Source organism: Muntiacus reevesi, chromosome 2 (assembly GCF_963930625.1).
Source record: "Muntiacus reevesi chromosome 2, mMunRee1.1, whole genome shotgun sequence".
Taxonomy (NCBI): domain Eukaryota; kingdom Metazoa; phylum Chordata; class Mammalia; order Artiodactyla; family Cervidae; genus Muntiacus; species Muntiacus reevesi.
The window spans coordinates 263193160-263212014 of record NC_089250.1 but is presented as its reverse complement, the minus strand read 5'-3'; the positions used below and the strand labels follow the sequence as shown (position 1 = coordinate 263212014).

The 18855-nt window shown below is 53.1% G+C and overlaps 1 protein-coding gene and 1 long non-coding RNA gene across 11 annotated transcripts in view; one reads left to right on the top strand and one right to left on the bottom strand.

The window, feature by feature from the left end:
* Positions 1–223: 223 nt before the first annotated feature.
* POU2F2 (POU class 2 homeobox 2) overlaps positions 224–18855 on the bottom strand; it is a 32490-nt gene continuing 13858 nt past the window's right edge. For 2 of the 7 annotated variants that reach the window (XM_065926208.1, XM_065926209.1), the window contains 10 exons: positions 7624–7729; positions 7439–7530; positions 5306–5419; positions 4926–5067; positions 4695–4843; positions 4425–4601; positions 3185–3251; positions 1675–1876; positions 1466–1539; positions 224–1214 (listed from right to left, as the gene is read on the bottom strand). In XM_065926208.1, coding sequence (XP_065782280.1) covers positions 880–1214; positions 1466–1539; positions 1675–1876; positions 3185–3251; positions 4425–4601; positions 4695–4843; positions 4926–5067; positions 5306–5419; positions 7439–7530; positions 7624–7729 — 1458 coding nt within the window. In that variant the 3' untranslated portion in view covers positions 224–879. Of the gene's footprint in view, positions 1215–1465; positions 1540–1674; positions 1877–3184; positions 3252–4424; positions 4602–4694; positions 4844–4925; positions 5068–5305; positions 5468–7438; positions 7531–7623; positions 7730–18855 lie in introns of all 7 variants that reach the window. The other 5 variants (XM_065926210.1, XM_065926205.1, XM_065926211.1 and 2 more) reach the window with 3 other exon arrangements.
* On the top strand, positions 1035–18555 carry LOC136161404 (uncharacterized). 4 transcript variants are annotated; one of them, XR_010661722.1, is made up of 6 exons: positions 1037–1183; positions 1300–1332; positions 4522–4587; positions 5168–5342; positions 6953–7083; positions 7655–9838. It is a non-coding gene; the product is annotated as an uncharacterized lncRNA (long non-coding RNA). The 4 variants fall into 4 exon arrangements; XR_010661723.1 differs by lacking the exons at positions 1300–1332; positions 7655–9838 and adding an exon at positions 18382–18555 and having other exon boundaries at positions 1035–1183; XR_010661721.1 differs by lacking the exon at positions 1300–1332 and having other exon boundaries at positions 1039–1183; positions 7652–9838.

The following is an 18855-nucleotide window of genomic DNA, read 5'->3' as shown; positions in this document are numbered from 1 at the left end:
CCTTCAAAGGGAAAGGGCGGGGGAGGTAAAAGGGCTGAAAAGTCATCCCAGGCCTTGCCTTGAACTCTCCCCTGGGTGGGGGAGGGAGGAGGTTAAAGCGAGACCCCTGCCTGGGCAGGGAGAGCTAGGGGCCAGGAGAGAGGGGGGGACACACAACAGGGACACATTCTGTTGAGCACAATGCTAAAAATTCTGTACATCCTTTGGATGAAGCTACTGAATATTTGGTGTAAGGTTGTTCAGGCCCTTTCTCTTTCACCTTCTAGAAAAGAATATTTGGTGGGTAGTTCTGAGCCCACCCCCTCCACCGCAGGCTGTGCCCTGTCTTGGCTGGCCCAGGGCAGGGGGTACAGGCTGGAAGGCTGGCACATTCTCTTTTTCCTTCTCTGGCCACCCCCCCCCCCCACCCAGGGGGGAGCCCTGGCCCTGCAGCCAGGGGTTGAGTAAGGTCCGCCCTGCTGAGGGTGTGACGCCCCTGGCTGGGCTCCTATTTGGTGTCGTAGCAGTGAGGGTGAGCACATTGAGGTCTGGCTCCAGACTGGTATTTGGTTTGTTCAGTTTGGTGAGGAACTTTTTGTTTGTTTTTTGGTTTTTGTTTTTAATGTTTGTTTGTTTTTCATCTCTGGTTCCTTTGGGGCAGCTGGTTTCTTTGTGATTATTTTTGGTTTTCTTTTTTCTGTTGGTTGATTTCTTTTCTTTCTTTTTTTTCTTTTTGGTTTGTTGGTTGGTCTTTTGCTTTTTATTTTTTGGTCTTTCCTCCCTTGTCACTCCTGCTCCGAGGACCCTTGGTGCCCCCACCGCTGGCCTCCTCGCCCACTTCCCAGGCGGGGGACAGAGGCAGGGGGGTCAGAGGAGTCGGAGGGGAGGCATGGTGGGCCCTCACTCGGGCTTGGACCCTACCTCGGGTCCCCCTGGGCCTCCAGGGGTCTGTGCTGCCGTCTCACTGCAGGTGGAGGAGGACGAGGAGGAGGACGAGGAGGAGGACGAGGAAAGGCCAGGAGACTTGCTGGAGATGGAGGCCGCCACGGCCGCAGCGGCTGCCGAGACCAGGCCCACGCCAGGCGGGGCGCTGAGCAGGGGCAGCCCAGCGTGATTCAAGAAGAGTGGTGAGGTCACCAGGCCTGGGCTCCCTGGGGCTGCGCCAGCCGCCCCCAGCACCAGGTTCCCGCTGCTGTCAAGGCTGGTAAGCGGCAGGGTTCCACCAGAGGCCAGGGCTGGGAGGGAGAGAGAGAGGCTGGGCTTGGCGTGCCTTCCAGCATCCCGCCCACAGTGCCCTCTGTCCTCCCATCCAACCCACAGACCCTGTCAGCACCCCTCACGCCTTCCCCAGAGGTGAGATGGGTATGAAGAGATGAGCGATGCAGTGAGCGAGGGCAGGATGGCATGGCTGGAGCAGCAATGGGGGGGCTCCAGGCCCCGGAGGACGGGGTTGGTGACAATGGGAGTGACCTAAGGCAGCACGCACCTTGGATAGTGGCCAAAGGGTTGTTGCTCATGAGGGCTGGACTCAGCCCGGAGCTCAACCCCACCATTGTGCTTCTGCAAGAGGCAAAGCAGAGGCATTAGCAGGGCAGAGACCCTCCCACAGGATCGGGGGCACAGCTCCCAACCCTGGAAGCAACAGCAGCGACCCTGCTTCTCCCCGCAGCCTCCTACCTGCCGCTGCCCACTTACCCCGTGCTGGGGCTCAGGCCCGACAAGCCAATAGCCGAGTGGCTGCCTTGAGGGCTGGGATTTGTGCTGTTGGTGGTGGCCGGGGGTGGGGGGGTGACAGAGGGGATGGAATTGAGGGGGGGCGCGGCCCCGCCCCCGGCCCCACCCCCTGCACCTGTCCGGCTGGGGTGGAGTGTCCCCACAGCTGAGGATAAGGTAGTAACTGCCAGAGAGAAACAAAGAGACGGAGACTTCAGCTTCCACTCGTCCTCCACTGAGGTTGACACCCGCCCAGTCCTGCAACCTCTCCTTGGTCAGAGCACAGTTAGGCCTCCCGCCCTTCTGTCCCACAGCCTCTGCATGGTGACAGCAATCCCAGCACAAGCAGCAGCCACCCACCGGGCCTCTACCCTGAGCCCAGAGTGCGCTCACGCCCTGCTTATCCAGCCCTGAATCTCACCTCCGGGCCCCTTTGTACAAAGAACCAGGGGTGCCCAGAGGACAGACCCCTATGGCTCCCTCTTGGAGCCAGGAAGGGGGTGCAGCTGTGCACCCCGAGACTGAGAGAGCCCAGAGCACAGACTCTGGTCAGACGCCCAGGACAATTCCCAGCTTTGCAACATCGTGGCTGTGCCCTTGGGTGAGTACCTTCACCTCTCTGGCCTTCAGTTCCCTCATCTGGAAAATGGGGAAGATAACAGAATCTATCTTATAAAATGGGTGTGAAGTCAACACTCATTATATAAGAGTTTAGACCTAGAACCAGGCACACCCTTACTACTTTATAAACTTCCACTTACTATTTCTTAACCTGAGGAAGGACAATTGGTGTTTGTTTTTATATTATTTTTATATATGGTGTTACACATGCCCTACCCCCAGGAAGGGGGCTTCCCAGGTGGCGCTAGTGGTGAAGAACCCACCTGCCAATGCAGGAGACCTAAGAGACGCCGGTTCGTTCTCTGGGTCGGGAAGATCCCTTGGAGGAGGGCAGGGCAACCCACTCCAGTATTCTTGCCTGGGAAATCCCATGGACAGAGGAACCTGGCGGGCTACAGTCCATGAGGTCACAAAGAGTCGGACACGACTGAAGCAACTTAGTACGCACGCACCCCAGGAAGGAACAAAGGAGGGCTTTGGGTACAAAGGTGTGTATCTGCATACACACTTTTGTTATGTCTATATTTATGGATATAGCTTCTGTATATATGATACATTCATAATAATTTTATAACTGAGACTCAGAGAGGTAAGGTTGCTTCTGAAGTTCACAGTTTCTAAATGCCAGAAACAGAACCCAGACACATCACCTTTATCAGCCTCCTGCTTTCCTCATATGAAATTATGGAGCAGATGAAGCCTGAGCTGCTCTGGCAGGTAGGGGTGAGTCTGCCCTCTTCCCCACCCCCCACCTCCAGGCTCAGTCTCGAGGCCCATAGATGCCCTGAGACAACGTGCCCTTGAAGACCTCAGGCTCGAGCCTGCCCTGCGTTCTCCCAGCACCCTGTCACTGCCCACTGCCCCCTCTGACCTGTTGTGCTCAGACTGCTGGAAGCTTGGGACAATGGCAGGGTCCCGGCGCCCCCTTGCGGTGTGACCTGGGGAGAGACGAGAGATGGCACTGTCTTCCAGCAGCTTCCTTGTGCTTCCTGTGGGTACCACCCCTGCACCTGTGCCTCCAGGGTGGGGAAAGAGGCTGTGGTTGCAAGGCTGTGTTTCTATCATGCCAGGGGCTTTCCATCAGCTTTCATCACGTTTGCCCTAGGTGATCCTAGGCCACCGACAGGAGGTAGTCATTCCCTGCCTCTCCTCCGACGCTGCCCCACTGCAGGTCTGAAATATGCGTGTCTCTGTACATTCACATGGTGGGGTGTGGGTGGTTAGGAGCATAAGGTGTATCTCTGCATCACAGTGTTGAGATATTATATTGCTTGATTTTGGGGGGACCATCCACCAGTCTCCTTCTTAGCCTCCCTGCCTCCAGTCTCATCCTAATCCCAGAAGCCTCACTCTAACTGTGAGCCAGTCCCTCTAAGACTCCAAACTCATCTTGAGTGCCTCACCGCCTGTGGTTCAGGTTAAAGCTTCTTCAGCACTGGACTTGGTATCTGGCCCCTGCCTATCCTTCACCCCTCCCCGACACTCATTCATAAACATTCCAGCTCCAACCACACTAAACTGCACTGGAGTTCCTCGAACTGGGCTCAGCACACTCTGGCTTCCAGGCCTTTGTGCACACAGATCCCTTTGCCTGTCCACCACGTGGCTGGCTCACTCTCTCTTGTCCTCACGACTCAGCTCAGATGGTCCCTCCTTCCTTCACACCCCTGGGTGGGGGCTCCTCTGGGCCCCTTGCCCTTCTCGGTAGTGTCATAACCCCTCCCACACTAGGTGGGAAAGGGATGTCCCGTGCACAACCAGGGCTGTACTGACGCCCCTGCCAGGGTCTGAGGGTCTGAGTGGTTGTCAGTCTGTGTGAGGGGAGATCTCCACCTTGCACCGTCCCTGGGTGGCTGCACCTCGGGACAGTTCTGTGTGGCCATGCCAGTGTGTGCGGGCGGTGCCTGTATCTCCGTCAGAACAGTGTGCCCTGTGTGACTGTGCTCCACCCATGTGACAGCCTGTCCCCAAGGGTGGCTCTCCCTGCCTCCACCTATTCTGGGAACACTGTGGGCAACCAGGTAGGTTGTGCTTCACAGGAGGTGCCCGCCAAGGGGTGAGAATGTGCCAGAGCTCGGAGACCCCTCCTCCCCGCGGGGGGCTCTTGGTACCAGGTGGGGGCTGTAGCTGGCCGGCTTGCCCGGACTGGGCAGCATGGGGGCCGCGCTGCAGGGGTTGATGCGTTTCTCCTTCTGGCGCCGGTTGCAGAACCAGACGCGGATTACTTCCTTCTCCATGTGCAGCTGCTCTGCGATCAGCAGGATCTCCTCTGAGGTAGGCTTCTGGTTCTGCGGAAAGAGAACTCGTCAGTCAGCCCCGGGAGCATCCTGTCGCCAGCCCTCGAGGCCGCCCGGGGTGGGGGGTGGGGGGTGGGACCTCACCGCTAGAAAACTCTTCTCTAAGGCGAAGCGGACGTTTGTCTCGATGCTGGTCCTCTTCTTGCGTCTCCGGCCGGGGAGCCCGTCGAAACCTAGGCTGGGGCTGCTCAGCTGGTTGGGGCTGGGCAGGCTTGAGTCCACAGACATAGTCTCTGTGTCCGGGAGGATATGGGGGCATGAGAGGGTGCCTCCCCTGGCCCGCCGCCCGCGCGGGAACCCCAGCCCAAGTCCCACCTGCATCGTTGAGCCACTTCTCCAGAAGGGGCTTGAGTTTGCACATGTTCTTGAAGCTCAGGTTGAGGGCCTCGAAGCGGGAAATGGTCGTCTGGCTGAAGTCGTTGCCATAGAGCTTGCCCATGGCCAGGCCCACGTCACCCTGGGCCGGTGGGGCGGGGATGGGATGCCGGTCAGGGCCGGGCATAAGGCTCAGCCCCGCCCATTAGATGATTCTACACCCCCACCACCCCACCCACTAGGCAGCTACTCCGCCCGCCATCTGGCCACGCCCTCTACTCCGCCCACCAGATAACAAGACCCCACCCCTCCCGCCACCAGAGGGTCCCGCCGCCTCGTCATCCCACGTCCACCACCTATCCTCGCGGGCGGCCTCAGACCTGTGTGAAACCCAGCTTGATGCGGCGTTGCTTGAAGGTGCGAGCGAACTGCTCCAGCTCCTCCAGATCACTGGGCTCCTCGGGATGGGATGGTGGCTCCAAGCATTTGGGGGGCTGCGGGTGTGAGAGGTGCGGGTCGGGCAGCGTGGGGCGGGTCACGGCCTGGTGGGGTGGGCAGGTGAGTGGGATGCAGGGCCGAGGACCAGGATGGGGCTCAGCCTTGGCTGCTCAGTCCCCCTCCCTCCCTGCCGTCCAGACTCTCCCTGCAGACTCCCCTCCACCGCCGCCAGGTGGCTCCACCCCACTCAGAAGCTGACCTCTGCTGCCCCACAAGGGCGCTCTCACTGCCCGAAATTCTCTGCACATTCCCTCCCGGCCTGCAGACTCCCAGAAGGAGCAGCCATCTCCTTCCTCCAAAGGCTCTTTCCATGGGGGTTCACTGTTGTAGCCTCCTCTCAGGAAGGAAATCAAGGACTAGCTCTGCTATCCAGTTGCTGGGGACTCAGGCAAATTTCTTAATCTCCCTGGGTCTCAGTTTCTCCCTCCGCGGAATGGGAACAATCATGGCTACTCTACCTACCCCATGGGGTTGTTGGGAGAATCAGGTTAAAAATGACTAGGCTGCAAATAAACTAAAAAAAAAAAAAAAAAAAAATAGGGAGGGACACTAGGGGAATTTACAAGGAAGCAACAGTTCTCTCTGGAATGCTTCGTTTCCCTAAAAATGAAACATCTATAACAGGTGGCGGGTGCAGGGATGTTGGACACACAAGTCCTTGATCCATTATCCAAAAACTTCAGGGCCAAATGTGTTTTAGAATTCAGAAATTTTTCAGGTTTTAGAAAGCCTGCATGGGGCATATATCACAGATAAGGTAAACTCTCCCTCAATTAGAGTCAAGGCATTACCCTATATTCAGACATATCAACAGCTGTCAGCTAAGGGTGAACATCACACAAGAGGGATAAAGAAGTTATACGCTGCCTCAATTCAGGTTAAGACAGGTTTTGCAGCCAAATGACTTCTGGTGGCCACATTACAAGAGCAACTTGATTTTCTGAGCATTTTGGATTCTAGTATTGTAACTAAGTCCTGTATTAGTATCTAAACTTTTCAGGTTTTCTGAAATAATTTATGTATTTTTTGAAAGGGCTGTTTTGAAAAATAGGTAGGAGGGAACTCTGAAATTGTAATTATGAAAGAGTATGAAAGAGTATTATCAAAGTTGGGGGCTTCCCCGTTGGCTCAGCGTTAAAGAACCCGCCTAAGATGTAGAAGACACAGGAGACGCAGCGAGTTCGATCTCTGGGCTGGGAATATTCCCTGGAGGAGGGCATGGCAATCCACTCCAGTATTCTTGCCTGGAGAACCCATGGACAGAGAAGCCTGGCGGGCTACAATCCATAGGGTTGCACAGTCAGACATGACGGAAGCAACTGAGCATGCACGCATGACTGAAGTTTAGACGCAGGCCGCAAACTAAAAGAAAGGCCGTGGGGACGAGACAGGCTGGAGAGCTCACGCCGTGCGGGAAGGCACCTGTGCTCATACCCGCTGAACGCAGATCCAGCCTTCCCATAGCTTCTGCTTTGTCACAAGCAGCTGGGAATCTGGGAATTTTGCTGACAACTAACTCAATTTTTCAGTGTGTGAGGGCCACCATTTGCAGACTCTGGTCTGGGAAGGGGACAAGAACCAACAGACGCCTTCCTCAGGGAACCCCACCCCCCACCCCACTGGAGTGCTGGAGGAGATCTGAAGCATTTGTGATCTAAAGGTTTGTGAACCCCCTGAAATTTTGTGTTTGCGCACGTGTGCCTTTTTGGGGTAGTGGGTGGTCAGACTCAAATCTTCCATTAGATTCTCCAAGGAACCCATGTGCCTGCAAGGGTTAAGAGCCACTGGTCTGGTTGACTTCCCTTATTCTGTGGAGGAGCAAGCCAACTCAGACAGAGACAGCAGCTTGCCTAGGGTCCCACAGCAAATCAGTAGCAGAACAGCGCTGGGCCCTGAGGCTCCTGACCCCCATCCTGGCCCCCATGGCTGTGGGTGGGCCAAATGGGAAGCAGACCCTCACTCCTCCAACTTCACGCCTTTCACCCCCACCCCGAAGCACTCAGTAGACCACTCACCTGTGTGGGCAGCCCTGCCCGGGGCTGGGAGGTCAGAAGAGCTCCCTGGGTTTGCTGAGGTAGCTGGAATAGATTTGGCGTCGGTAGCAGGCCTGGGGGGACAAGAGGGACCACACGGGGTGAGGGGGGGCATCGGGAGTCATGTGGAGGTGTCGGGGGAAGCCATCCAGGGTAGGGGGTCTTACCTGGCTGACTCTGCTGGGCCTGTGGCAGCAGGAACTGAGCAGGTGGCTGGAGGTGGTGACCTGGCACAAGCACCAGCTGCTGGAGCTGGAGGAGCTGCTGGATGTCCTGGCAGGGAGGTGGGCGGACAGAAAGACAGCCTGAGTCCTGGTCCAGTTCCTCCCTCGGCATCCCCCAAACCCCAAGTGGAGCTCCACAGGGCCGGATGGCACCAGTCATCAAGGGATGGAGCGCAAGTCGCTGGACACACCCCTGAGCTGAGGGCACCTGGAAGGCCTGAGCATCCTACATGTGTCATCACAGGAGAACTCACTCTTTATTTACCTTTTCTTTCTTGATGGGATATTTGCCTTGTCTTATATTCCCACAGAACAGATAGAATCGCTTAAAAATGTAAATCAGACCAAGTCTTCCTTCCTTTTAAAACACTCCTAAGGGATATGATATCATGTCTGGAATTAGCTTTAAAATACTCCAGCCCCTAGTGACCAGACTCTTGAGAATCCCTTGGACTCCAAGGAGATCAAACCAGTTAGTTAATTCTAAAGGAAATCAACCTGAATGTTCATTGGAAGGACTGATGATGAAGGTGAAGCTTTGGCCACCTGATGCGAACAGTCGACTCATTAGAAAAGACCCTGATGCTGGGAAAGCTTGAAGGCACGAGGAGAAGGGGGTTCAACAGAGGATGAGATGGTTGGATTGGTTGGATGGATCACGAACTCAGTAGACATGAGTTTGAGCAAGCTCCAGGAGATAGAGAAGGACAGGGAAGCCTGGCGTGCTGCAGTCCATGGAGTTGCAAAGAGGTGGACACAACTTAGCGAATGAACAACAAGTGGCTGATTAAATTGGCACAATCACTTAGGAAAACTCTTTGGCATTGTTATGAGTTGAATTGTGTCGTTCCCCCCTTACCCTCTGAAAAAAGGTATGTTGGAATCCTAACCTCCCCAGGACTCCAGAGGGTGATGTTATTTGAAAATAGTCTTTGCAGATGATCATGTTAAAATGAGGTCATTAGGGTGGGCACTGATCCATTATGACTAGTATCCATATAATCTGGGGAAATTTGCAAAGACAAACATGGACAGAGGGAAGATGACATGAAGAGATGCAGGGAGAAGGTGGTCATCTGCAAGCCAAGGAGAGAGGCCTGGAACAAATCCTTTTCTCCAGTCCTCAGGAGGAACCAACCTTGGCTACACCTGGATTTTTAAATTCCATTTGCATGTGTGGCTCAGAGCATATAGAATCTGCCTGCAGTGCAGGAGACCCAGCTTTGATCCCTAGGTCAGGAAGATACCCTGGAGAAGGGAATGGCAACCAACTCCAGTATTCTTGCCTGGAGAATTTGATGGACAAAGGAGCCTGACAGGCTACAGTTCATGGGATCACAAAGAGTTGAACACAACTGAGCCACTAACACTTTCACAGACCAAAAGAGGTCCTCAGGGGCTTCTAGAGGCCTGGCCATACTCAACTTCTTGATCTGGGTACCTGTTAAATGGGTGTGCTCAGTTTGTGAGTCTCATTGAGCTGTATACTTACGATCTCTGTACTTTTCAGTAGTTTTCATTTTATATTTATTTATTATTGTTTTGGCCACGTCGTGTGGCTCATGGGATCTCAGTTCCCCAACAAAGGAATGAACCCAGGCTCATGGCAGTGAAAGCCTGGAATCCTAGCCACTGGGACACCAGAGAACTCCCTGTCCTCTTTACCTTAAAAGGCCCTGAAAGTTATATAAACTTTGGCCCCACAAAACTGTTCCCACCTTGCTCTATGCTGCATTTCTCAGAATGCAGTGCATGTGCCTGTGACCTCATTTCCTCCACTACACTGAAACTCTAGAAGGTAGAGGCCATGTCTTATTCTACTTGTATCCCTCACCCTTAACATCCCCAGTGGCTCGGTAGTAAAGAATCCGCCTGGAATGCAGGAGACCTGGGTTCAATCCCTGGTTCAAGAAGATCTCCTGGGGAAAGAAATGGCAACCTACTCCAGTATTCTTGCCTGAGAAATCCCTGGGACAGAGGAACCTGGCGGGCTACAGTCCATGGGCTCGCAAAGAATTGGACACGACTGAGTGACTAAACAACATCACCTCACCCTTAGTAGAGCCTGGAAAGCCCCCATTAAGTGTCCACTGAATTGAATCCAAAAAGTAAAGCCAGAAATAATCTTGTTAGTAGCATTGTTCTGACTTTGCATAAGTCTCAGCTTATTGATTAAAATAAATAAATAAGAATAAGAATAAAAAGATTTGCTAACTCTTGTCTCTCTGGGAGTGTGACTCTCAGGAGAAATCCCCCTTTATCTCCAGAAGGCTGAAAGAGAGGTCTGCAAATTTCTTTCTGAATCAGCAGGGAGAGGGCAAAGATGGGGAAATGCATCGCCATTTGTGTGGGTCTCACAGTAAGGAGTTGCATGAGAACCTTAACCAGTCCCCCACTCACCATTACTCAGACCATGAACTGGGGGATCAGCCCTGATTCCTCCCTCCATTCCTCTCCCTTATCCATCCAGTCTATCCCAAGTCCTACGAAAAATTTTTTCGTATCTTTGTTTTGGCCGAGTGTCACAGCTTGCAGGTTCTTAATTTCCCAACCAGAGATTGAACCCGTGACCCCTGGAGTAGAAGCACAGAGTTCTAACCACTAGACTGCCAGCAAAGTCCCCTACCAAATTTTTTTTTCCAAATTTTTTTCTATACACTTTTGTGATCTGAATTCTTCAACATCTGCCAAAACCCACCCCCTCTTCTCAGAATTAAAACAAACAAACGTGCAACATAAAATATAAAGAGCTTCAAAGCAAATTACTTATATTAAAATACAATCATCAAATATATTTTTGACTGTGATAAACAGTAATCAGTGGGCTTCTTTGTTAACCCATTAAATAGGAGCAAGCAATGAGCTGGATGACTACTATAATTTCAAAGCAATGATTGAAAATTATATTTTAAAAGATCTGCAACAACTGTAATACAATATGGAAATATCTGTGCATTCTATGGGTGACAAAGTTCAAGCCCTCCCAATGCTACTGTGCTCTGCTGCCTTTATGCATACCGGAAGGAACTACTACATTTTCAGTGAGAGGATAGTGAAAACCGAGACATAATTTTTTCCCATCCAAGTTCATGGACTCTCACCCCTGAATTCTATCCACAGACCCGTTGGGATGGTCTGTGGAACCCAGGTTCTTGTTTTAAAATATTAATAGAGGGAATTCCCTGGCAATCTGGTCAGAATTCTGCGCTTTCACTGCTGGGGCCTGGGTTCGACCCCTGGTCAGGACTGAAGAACTTGCAAGCTGCGTGGCAGCCAAAACAAACAAAAAAATAAAGCCTCTACAACTTGCATTGAATTTATTATTTTTTTTAGCTGCCACACAGCTTTTGGGATCTTTCTTCCCTGACCAGGGAGTTCACATGCGGCAACTAAAGATCCTGCCTGCTGCAATTAAGACCTGGCACAGCCAAATGAATACATACGTACATACATTAGTATGTGGGAAAAGAGAAAGAGAGAGGAGATTCTGGGAAGAGCAGTGAGCTGCCGCAAGACCAAGGGTTAGCCAGTAGGGAGCGCCATATCTCCACAACCTAGCACCATCTGAACCGGCTCGCCATCTGAAGCCACTTGGGGGCGTGTTAGGACCGAAACAGGCCGTGGAACAGTTAGAGTAATCGGAGGCATGCCTGCTGGGCCCCCGCTGGGATATTAGTGGATCATCTGCTCTGTCCCTAACCTTCGAGAAAAACCAGAACAGAGGGCTAGCACAGCCTATCAAAGCTAAGAAGGAAAGGGCCACATTCTTGCTCATCGCTGTCATCTGATCACCCCCCTGCCCCAGAGCAGGGCGGTACAGGTGATACACGAATTTTCAGCAAATGCATAAGATAAATCTTGGGACTGATGGTATCTGGGTGCCAAACGACTGGGTTTTGCCACAGGCAGGATCTTGGCCGCAAACTGGGAGCAGAAAGACTGAGACAGGGTGGTTATATGACCTATGGGTGAACCGCAGTGTAATCGCCCACTGGGCTGGTTCCACCTGGTGGGGAGGAGGCAGCCTTGAGAAGGAACTAGAGGCACCCGGGCCGAGCCCAGCAGGTGCAGCGCCTCACTCCACCGCACAGGCCGACTCCCCTGCCCCCCAAGACTGGCCTCCACACACACCGACAGCCGCCCCAAGGGGAAGGTGTCAGCGCACATGTCTACATTGGCTTGCCCTCCCTGATAGGGCAAATTACAACCTGTTCTGGACACTGTGTGCTGCCAGGACATGAAGAACCTGAAGTGAGGTCCAGAGTGTGGAGGATGGGAAGCGATGGGGGCTGGGAACCGTGTAAAGTACATTGCAGAATGTGTGAAAACCTAGCAGTGGAAGGGGCCACTTTGGGGGGGCAGAGAGCATCCATCCTGGGGGCCGCCTGGGTGACACTTCACCCCCACCTGCTCAGAACAGTATGGAGGGAGTTCCCACAATGGGTAGGAAGGTCACCTGGGGGGTTCAAGGGTCCCTTTCATCTGAGAACCATGACGATTTGAGTCTTGGATGTTGTGCCTGCTTCTTCATTTTTTAGGGCGGGGGCACTCTTCACAGCTTGTGGGATCTTAGTTCTCCAACCAGGGTTCAAACTCGGGCCCTTGGCAGTGAGAGCACATAGTCCTAATCACTGATGTGTGTGCATGCACACAGTCATGTCCAGCTCTGAGACCCCAAGCTTCCTCTGTCCATGGAATTTTCCTGGCAAGAATAATGGGAGTGGGTTGCCACTTCCTTCTCCAGGAGATCTTCCCAAACCAGGGATCGAACCTGTATCTCCTACATTGGCAGGAAGATTCTTTTACCACTGAGCAACCAGGGAAGCCCCTTAAGCACTGCACCACCAGTGAATTCCTGAGTGACTTGGGGGTAAGCCAACTCTCTCTCTCTGGGCTGTACTGTCTAGGGTAACAATGCATGGTGTCCTGGAATACCTGGGCTCTGGAGCCAGCCAGACACCTGACTGTCCTTTACACACCTGAGACCACGGGCAGTTCTTTACCCTCTTTACCCTCTTAATTTCTTCAAATGACACCTCAATTCTTATCTCATGGGGCTGTTAAAGAATTAAATGAGATAATGCATATAGAACATTTAGCCTGATCCCTGATTCACTCGAGGGAATTCACTCCTTAAACAGCAGTCATTTTACTGAGTCATTTCTCTTGGGGCCTCAGTTTTTCACCTATGTGTACCATTGCATGCTAAGTCGCTTCAGTCGTGTCTGACTCTTTGAGACCCTATGGACTGTAGCCCACCAGGCTCCTCTGTCCATGGGCTTCTCCAGGCAAGAATACTGGAGTGGTTTGCCATTTCCTTCTCCAGAGAATCTTCCTGACTCAGGAGTCGAGCCTGTGTCTCTTATGTATCCCACACTGGCAGGTGGGTTCTTTACCACTAGCACTACCTGGATCGCTCTTTCATCTATAAAATGAGAGTAATAATGTCTAACTCTTCACTGGGTTGTTTTGAGGCCTGAGTAATATTATTATTCTCAAAGCATCTCGAAAACCAGAACATACTCCCCCAACACAAGCATTTGCTGGCACTGCACCCTCACGTCACCCGCCTCATGTCACCCCATGCGCTCTCGAGGGCAGGAGCCCCGTGGGTCCATCCTTTTCCTGGAAACTGGCAACTTTCAGCTCCCGCCCAGATCTTCCACCAAGCTTCAGCCTCCAATATCCATCTGCCTATTTGATGTCTCTACTTTTGGGTGATTAACAGACTCTCTGAACCCTACCATGTCCAAAGTGAAACTCCTGGTTCCCCAGCCCCGCCCTCCAAAACACCCTGTTCCTCCCCTGCCTTCCCCAGCTCAGGAAACCACCTCGCCACCACCCAGTCACTGAAGCCAGAGTCCCAGGAGTCACCCTTGACCTATAGGATCCATACAAAATAGCATGCTGGACTCCACCTTCATTCTCATCGCCTTCAGGGATGCCTGCAAGGGCTTCCCACTCGGCTCCTCGCTTCTAGGGTCAGTTGGGGCACACTCCTAACCTGCTTTAGCAGCCCCCACTGCCTCCCATCACACCCAGCACACCTTCCCAACTCTTTGATCTTGCCTACAAGATGCTGCAAAAGCCAGTCCTGCCTGCCTCTGCCATGGCCCCTCACCTCCCACTTGTCTCCCACTCACTCTGTTTCACACATTTCACCTTCCTCTGTGCCCTGAACAAGTCAAGCTGGTTTCTACCTCAGGACCTTTGCACCTGCTGTTGCCCTTTCCTAAGCTCTCCTACTGCCTTCATGCCTGACTCATTCAGGCCTTGGTTCTCAAAGGCCACCTTCTCAGTGAAGCTTTTCCTGACCACCCTTTGAAAGTGACTTCCTCCCGCAATTCAGGGAAGAATGGATACATGTGTATGTATGGCTGAGTCCCTTCACTGTTCACCTGAAACTATCACAACACTGTTAATCGGCTAAACCCCAAAACAAAATGCTTTTGGTGTTAAAATCAATAAATAAGGCTTCAATCCCCGACCCAGTGTGCTGTGCAGCGCTGCCAAAAAAAAAAAAAAGTGGCTTCCTCCCTCTAGGGCAGCACCCTGTTTCATTTTCTTCATTGCACTTATGCTGAAAACCATCTTGTTTTGCTGGTTTGTTGACTTGTTTACTGTCTGTCTCTCCACTAGAACATAATAACGTCCTCAAGGGCAGCCCCCTCTGGCTTGCTCCCAGCTGTCCCCTCAGGGCCACAAACGAGAGCCTGGCATACACAAGGTGCTCAGTAAGTGTTAGCTGAATGAATAAATGACTATGATTCCTCCAGTCCCCTCCACTGGGGGAAGCTCTAAAGGCTGCAGTTGCAGGTGAACAGAGGTGGCTTGTCTGTGTATACCCCCATCCCCCAGAGGTTGGCCCTGCCACGTGGAGCAGCGACTGGGGCAGAACACGGTGGAACAGAGAACCAGCCAACAGGGAGGAAAAACACCTACGTGCCAATTGCATATAACATCCCATGCTGTTGTTGTTAGTCACCAAGTTGTGTTGGACTCTTTGAGAGCCCGTGGACTGCAGCCCGCCAGGCTCCATGGGATTCTCCAGGCAAGGACACTGGAGTGGGTTGCCATTCCCTTCTCCAGGGGATCTTCCTGACCCAAGGATCGAACCCACATAGACTGCACTGGCAGAAAGATTCTTTACCATTGGAGCCCAACATTCCATGTTACCTCATGCTAAAATTCCAGGACAGACAAGCCATAACAAATTCCCAGCCCACGAGTCCTGGAGTGACCGGCGAGCCTCGGCCTGGCTCCTGGACTCTGGGGCCTGGGGGTACACAGTTGAACACCTCCAGATGGGTGCCTGGGCTCACCTGGCATCCCCCACCTCTTCTCTAGTGGCAGGACTCATCTCCTCCTGGGGTCCTGCCCTTCCCACTCTCATGTCATGTAGTCCAGGTGGGACTGAGCCCACCTTCTCAGGGGTCAGGAGACAATGACTCTTGACAATGGGTGTGTTTTATCTCCCTGGGCATGGTGGCTGCAAGGCTAGAAGTGCTGGTATCCACTGTGCTTGCCTCGGAATGAAAAGGAAGACAGATCCCTGGGGCTGGGTCTGATATTCTAGGCTGGGCCTTTTCAGTGGTCTGAGCCAAATACTCCCTCTTACTCTTTAACTGCCTAGAAGGGGGGCTGTGGCTGCACTGACACCTCCTCCCACCTCATCCTTTATTCGCGCCCACCCACTGCCTCCCCAAATCTGCCCCACTCTCTCACTTTGCATTTGCCATTCCCATGCCTAGAACCCTTTCCCCGACTCATCCACCTGGCAAACTCCTACCTGTCCCCCCTTGGTTCAGATGCCACCTCCACCGGGAAGCCTGCCCTGATTCCCTCTGGCACAGTCGCTTTTCTTTTCCTGTGTCCCACCACTCCCAGCAGGTTTCTCCCAGTCACCGTTCTTCACTAGGTTCTACCTGCCTAAAAGATCTTATTGAACTCTATTTGCTGCAGCCGTTAAGATGAAATGGGGACATCCCCCAACTCCCCAGGCTCTCCAGACACAAAATGATGTTTTAGCAGTGAATATAAATGTTCAATCAATGCCTCTCATACCCCAGACATTCTGAATGACTCCCCTGGAGAAATGTCTTCCCTACCCTTGATTGAAAAGCTGCAGCAAAACATCCCTCATTGATTCAATAAATATCTGTGAAGCCCCCTTGGTAGAAAGCACAGTGCCCAGTGCTGACCGCACAGAGTGTAAAATTGTATTCAAGAGAATTCTGTGGTGGTCCAATGGTTAGGACTCTCTGCTTTCACTGCCAAGGGCTCGGGTTCAATGCCTGGTCAGGGAACTGAGATTCCACAAGACATGTGGTGCAGCCAAAACAAAATAAATCAGTGGTAAAATGGTATTATAATCACCTCTTCATCTGTTCAAGATAGGAAAATGCAAGGAAGGCTCCTGCCAAGCTGACCGACATTACTGTTTGAAAGCTGGCGTTACAGGGACAGAAGCCGGACTTTCTCTCTGAACTCTATATACTATTTCAGTGACAGGACCACGAAAGGACTTTCACCTTTCTGGCCTGCATGTGTGCTAAGTCACTCAGTTGTGTCCAACTCTGTGGGGCCCCATGGACTGTAGCCCACCAGGCTCCTCTGGCCATGGGTTTCTCCAGGCAAGAATACTGGAGTGGGTTGCCATGCCCTACTCTATGGGGTCTTGATGACCCAGGGATTGAACCCGTGTCTCTTAGGTCTCCTGCACTGGCAGGCAGGTTCTTTACCACTAGTGCCACCTAGGAAGCCCTTTAACTTTCTTAGAACTTCTCAAACATTTCTTGGTGGCTTGTTGGTGTGTCTGTTTCCCTACGAGACTGGGAGCCCCTTGGGGGACAAGGCTCTTTGTGAGTCATGCCTGCTTCCCGCCAGGGCTCGACACAGGGAAATATCTGTGAATTGAGGGCGGGACAGAGCTGAGCAGGGGCGAGAAGTTAAGTGGCCCCGGCATGCACAAGACACAGGCTGGGAAGAGAGTCAAGCCCGGGCCAGGCTGGCTGTGACTGCAGCGGGGCAGTGAGCGCTGGAGGACGTGGTGCCCACCGCGGCCTGGGCACAGGCAGCTCGGTTTCCTGCTCCTGGGCTACCCGGGATAAACATTTGCCTGCTGGGGAAGTGAGATCACGGGGCGATGGAACTCCCAGGAAACCACCTCAGCCCAGCTTGGCACTCGCAGGGGACAGATGAAGATCAGAACTGGGGGAAGCTGGGGCAGGCAAAGTGAGAGGAGAGGGCTGGGCAGGAGGAGGCCTGGAGAATCAGGGTGCGGGCAGGACAGCGGGTGGCAGAGGGTCAGCCTGCTGCTCCTGGGGTCTGTGGAGAGTCTGGAGGCTCTGACTGAACAGGAGCATCTGCTGCTCCTGGGGCTGATGGCCTGACTGGGTCTGCACTAGGCTGCCCTGTCCCTCTGCCCTCCCTGTAGTCTGTGTTCCTTCAACAGAGACTTTTGAGGGCCTATTTTCACACAGCCTTTGGTGATCAGAAAGCAGAAAATCAAACCAGCGAGAGAAAGAGAAGTCATGGAAGACTTCCTGGAGGCACAGGCTCCTGAGTTGGAAATTAAAGGAAGAAGAGGAGCTGACCAGATAAAGAGAGGGGGCTGACTTCCAGATAGAAAGGAGGACAGAGATTGGAGGAGCCGAGTGAGGAGCCCTGAGCCTCAGCACTGCCCAGTGAAGAGAGGTGTGTGCTGCGAGGCAAATCACAAGGGTCTCTGGTGGCCGGGGAAGAACGGATGCTAGAGAGGGGCAGCAGCCCCAGATCATGTGGTTACAGCTCTGGACTCCTGGGCTGGCAATGCCCCTTGAGCTCACAGTATGACCTGAGGCAGGCGAAGTCACTTCACTCCCCCGGAGCCTCAGGCATGATGGGGGTCTGTGGGTTCAAGGCGGTCGCGTTAGCACAGTGCCTGGTACCAAGGCCATGTCCGACAGACTACATGGGGCAACAGTGGCGAGCCAGGCATTGGGAGGATCTGTTTGGGAAAGTCACTATAGAACAGTGAGGCCAGACTGCTCTGTGTTGCTGAGAAGCCAGTGGCAGGAAGCGCTAAGAAGGCAGAAATGTGTTCCGTACTAAGGACAGCCCCAAATAAGAGTGCTGGCCAGCAGTGGAGCTGGTCCACCAGAAGCTAACTGCTGCCAAGGGAACAGCCTCGCGGGTGCTGGACAGCTCCCTGGTGCAGACAGCACAGGCCGCCGGGGGATTCCTTGGGAAGGGGCGGAGAAAGAGGAGGATCCCAGGAAGAGTAACTGTGAGAAACTCAGGGCTGTGGGGAGTTACACAGGGTCCCTTGCTCTAAGGTTTCCTAAGGCCCTTGGCTGTCCTACAACACGGGTCACAGACTCGAATGCTATATGAAACAAGGTGAACAGCACAGATGGGGGACACGGCAGGTGCGGAAGGAAGGGCGCACCAGAGAGAGGGGCCTGTCAAGAGGAGGCCTGCCCGGCTGCTACTCAGCTCCTGTCAGCCATCCTTACGGGAAGCCTGCGGGCCACTGCCAACAGTTGAACTGGCCACTGCCCCAGTTGGATTGTGTTCCCTAAAAAGATATGATGGGAATTCTAACCCCTAGTGCCTGTAACTACGACCTGGTTTGAAAACGAGGTCTTGGCAGATATGATCAAGTTAAAATGAGGTTATTAGGGTGGGCCCTAATTCAATGACTGCCGTCCTTTTTACAAGGAGGGGAAACGTGGACATAGAGACTGACACGCACAGAGAAGATGGCCACGCGATGATGGGGGCAGAGATTGGAGTCATCCATCTATGAGAAAGTCAGCCATTTCCCGCACCACCAGAAGCTGGAAGAAGCAAAGAGGGATTCCCCCTAGAGCCTTCACAGGGAGCCCAGCTCTACTGACACCTTGATTTTGGACTTCTGGTCTGACATGATGCATTTTGGTTGTTTTAAGCCACCCCATTTGTGATACTTTGTTGTGCCAGGCCTAGAAGCTAATATGGCCCCTCATGCATGATTCCACATAGACCGGAAGTCTGTAGAATTGGGAGAGAGAACGTGGCATTTCCTGACCCATACATCACGGACCTCTTTCTGAAAGAGGGTCTCACTGAATGAGCCAGGGGACATAATGTGGGGACACTGATTCTAAGTCTCAGCCTTTCATTCGGGGCCCACACACAGGTCCTGCTCACTGA